The 3332-nt window shown below is 53.5% G+C and overlaps 1 protein-coding gene across 1 annotated transcript; it reads left to right on the top strand.

The window, feature by feature from the left end:
• Nucleotides 1-756: 756 nt before the first annotated feature.
• Nucleotides 757-2535, top strand: LOC127001960 (uncharacterized; the record flags this gene model as incomplete). The annotated part of the gene is given in 1 exon segment (XM_050867228.1): nucleotides 757-2535. A coding segment is annotated over 1 exon segment (1413 nt), but the record flags the coding sequence as incomplete, so codon positions are not given.
• Nucleotides 2536-3332: the final 797 nt, after the last annotated feature.

Genomic DNA, 3332 nt, shown 5'->3' with positions numbered 1-3332 from the left:
TTCTTCCCGCCCCTTTCTTTTCCCTCCGTCCCTCCATCATCTGTTTAGCGGCTTTAGCCGTTCTGCCCTCGTCGCCCCTCCCACACCCGCTCCCCTGCACATGTTCCGCTGCTATCCTCACAGTTTGGTCAATAACACTGATACCTACAGACCACTCCTCCCATCCCTTCTCTCTCCTTTCCTCCCTTCGTTACTCATTTCCCTTTCCTCTCAATTACATGACTCTTCTCCTTTACTTCATATTTATTTGTATTTCCTTCCCACTCTTTGTTTCTTCTGTTTTGATCACTATTTTCTTCCCTTTGTTTATCCTTCTTTCCCTCATTCCTTATTTTTTTCATTCTTCGTTCTTTCTTATCCCTGCATTCGTTCCCATTCCACTCATTGTTTCACTTGATTTATTACTAGATTCAATTCCTTATTTCACTGTCACGCATCTTAATTTTCTATCAGATTGTATAAGTAATGTTTTGGTGATACAGACCACTTTGTTTCTTCCTATTCGACCTTTTCACCTTCCTCCCATCCCTCCTAACCTGCTTTCACGATTATTCTCGAAGGCCTGTCCTCGCTATACACACACACACACTCACACACACACACACACACACACACACACACACACACACACACGCGCACGCATGCGTGCAGTCTCTCTCTCTCTCAGTATCCCATTAATAAAACTAGACACCCACTTAATCCTTTCCTCCCTCATTCCCGATCACATCTTAATCCCGCCCTCCCGCCCTCCCGCCTTCACTCTTCCCTTCCTTCCTCCCATCGAATATTTTCTACATAGTACTCATGATAATACTTATGGACTAACATACACACGAGAGAACACAAATAACTATTTGTTCACGTGCATACAAAAAGAGGAGGGTATCAGGGGGTGAGGTATCAGGGGGTGAGGTGTCAGAGGTAATGAGTGAGATATGACGAAGTGGGAAAGGTGTGGACCTGGCTGCAAGGGTACGGATGAGTGACCTGACCCTTGCCTGACCCCCCTTACCTGAGGTACAAGGTGTTTATAAGGCCACACACCACCGCAGTGGCTCCATTCTATCCACGACCTCCGAAGAAGCAGGTATCAGCCATCAGGAGCCACCTCAAGCAAGCGGCATGGCGCAACAGGACGGCGTGGAGAGGCTCGACGCCTCGGCGTTCAGCAACACCCTGATCCCCGACATGCTGCTGCAGCCGAAGGGCTACGAAGCTGATGTCGTGTTATTCAGGGCCACGATGCTGCTGAACGAGGAGCGCGTTTGTGTGTGCGATGTGCTGGAGATGCTTCGAGTGATACGGCGAGACATCCTCGAGAACGCCGCCGAGGAGGCGCAGATGGTGGCGGAGACAACGGGCCTTGGGCTGCTGACGCTGGAGATGCTGGGAAAGCTGAACGTGCACCGGCACTTTACGCTCCGGGGCAAGTGGGAGCGGATCGCCTTCCTCGCCGTGTCCTGCTTGAACCTGTGGCAGCCGGGCGTGTTCCGCCCCGGCAGGGCCATGGCGTGGGGAGTCAAGCTGTGGGTAGGGGAGGCTCTGTTCCGCGACGACCTGTGTCCCAACGCACTGCTGCGCCTGGAGCTGCTGCGCTTTGTCGCCATGTGGGACGTGATGGACATGATGGAGCCGTACCTCGGCTTCTTCACGACGCGTGGGCTCCTGCACAACGCCCTCCACCTCTCTGCGTCCCGCCTGCTGCCGGTGGGCCGCGAGGGGCTGCTGGGTGTTCTCAGGACGGTGCTCTACGACCTGCACGTCGCCAATCGCCTGGGGCCTCTCGTGGCGAGGAGCTGCAGAAGGATCGAGGCTCTGGAGGTGCGGCACAATGATAAGGTTTTGGCCCACCTGGTGCAGCTGATGGGCAAGGCGGCGGAGCGGCTGCGGTGGATGCGGCGCAAAAAGATCAAGTCGTCGCGCAAGACCATCGCGGAATTTATTGAGATTGTGAGGATCTTGCTCCTCCTGACGGCGGTGCCGCCCTACCTAAAGCTGTACGACCTACCGGGGATGTGCCAGCTGGCCGGCGGCGCCGTCGCCACCACCCTCCGCTGCATCGTACTGACGCCCGTCGACGCGGAGGCTAACGGACACCTGAAGAGTCTGCTGTGTGACGTGGACGAGTACTTCCTCTGCCTCGGCACCCACCAGAGCCGCGGCACGCTGCTGGAGGACCTGCGGCGTCACCATGGCCGCGCACTGACCCAGTTCAGCGAGAGAATGCTGCGGCACGGCTGCCAGCCGTCCTACGTGCCCCAGCCGCTGGAGGAGCGGCGGCCGTGCGTGCCCAGGTTTATGGACGGCATGACGAAGCGGCTCATGGAGCGGCCGGTGCGGCTGGAGGCGGTGGACGGCGTGGTGGACTGTTCGACGCTGCTGCGTTTCATGCTGGTGCAGGAGATTGATCCCTGGACCGGCCGCCCGCTCGAGGACCTCGCCTACACGCCCCTTGACGGCCTGCGGGACGAGATACGCGCCTGGAAGAGGGAGGTCGCCCGCGGCGAGCACGACCAGGACGAGGACGGCGAACAAGACGAGGACGAAGAGCAAGAGTAATGACGTGATGCTGGTGACGGTACCTGATTGCTGGTGATGTAACGATGCAGACAGTGTTAGTGCTGTGTTGAAATGTACTACAATGTGTAAATACTGCTGTAAATGTGCACACTGTTGTGGCGGACTGACTATGATGGTGCAGTGCTGGACTGTGCAATACGTAAATACTGCCGTCGACGTGCAGCTGCTGTGGCAGACAGACAGTGGAGGTGCAGTGCTGGACTGTGCATTACGTAATACTGCTGTAGACTGTAATTGTGCAGTGCTGGACTGTGCAATACGTAATACTGCTGTAGACTGTAATGGTGCAGTGCTGGACTGTGCAATACGTAATACTGCTGTAGACTGTAATGGTGCAGTGCTGGACTGTGCAATACGTAATACTGCTGTAGACTGTAATGGTGCAGTGCTGGACTGTGCAATACGTAATACTGCTGTAGACTGTAATAATGGTGCAGTGCTGGACTGTGCAATACGTAATACTGCTGTAGACTGTAATAATGGTGCAGTGCTGGACTGTGCAATACGTAATACTGCTGTAGACTGTAATAATGGTGCAGTGCTGGACTGTGCAATACGTAATACTGCTGTAGACGCGCAGCTACTTCGCACAATGCTCGAATGTATATTCCTTTGTGTGGATAAATCTATACATTTTTCTTTTACTATTGTTTTTATGAGTTCAATAAATGTATAAAAAAAAGGTTCAAATAAAGAGAAAAAATGAAGCATTTTTTCTTCCTAAAAATAAGAAAAAGCATTATAAGTATATA

Source organism: Eriocheir sinensis, chromosome 22 (assembly GCF_024679095.1).
Source record: "Eriocheir sinensis breed Jianghai 21 chromosome 22, ASM2467909v1, whole genome shotgun sequence".
Classification (NCBI taxonomy): Eukaryota; Metazoa; Arthropoda; class Malacostraca; order Decapoda; family Varunidae; genus Eriocheir; species Eriocheir sinensis.
Note: the sequence above shows the minus strand (reverse complement) of the source record. Positions and strands in the feature narration are given on the sequence as shown.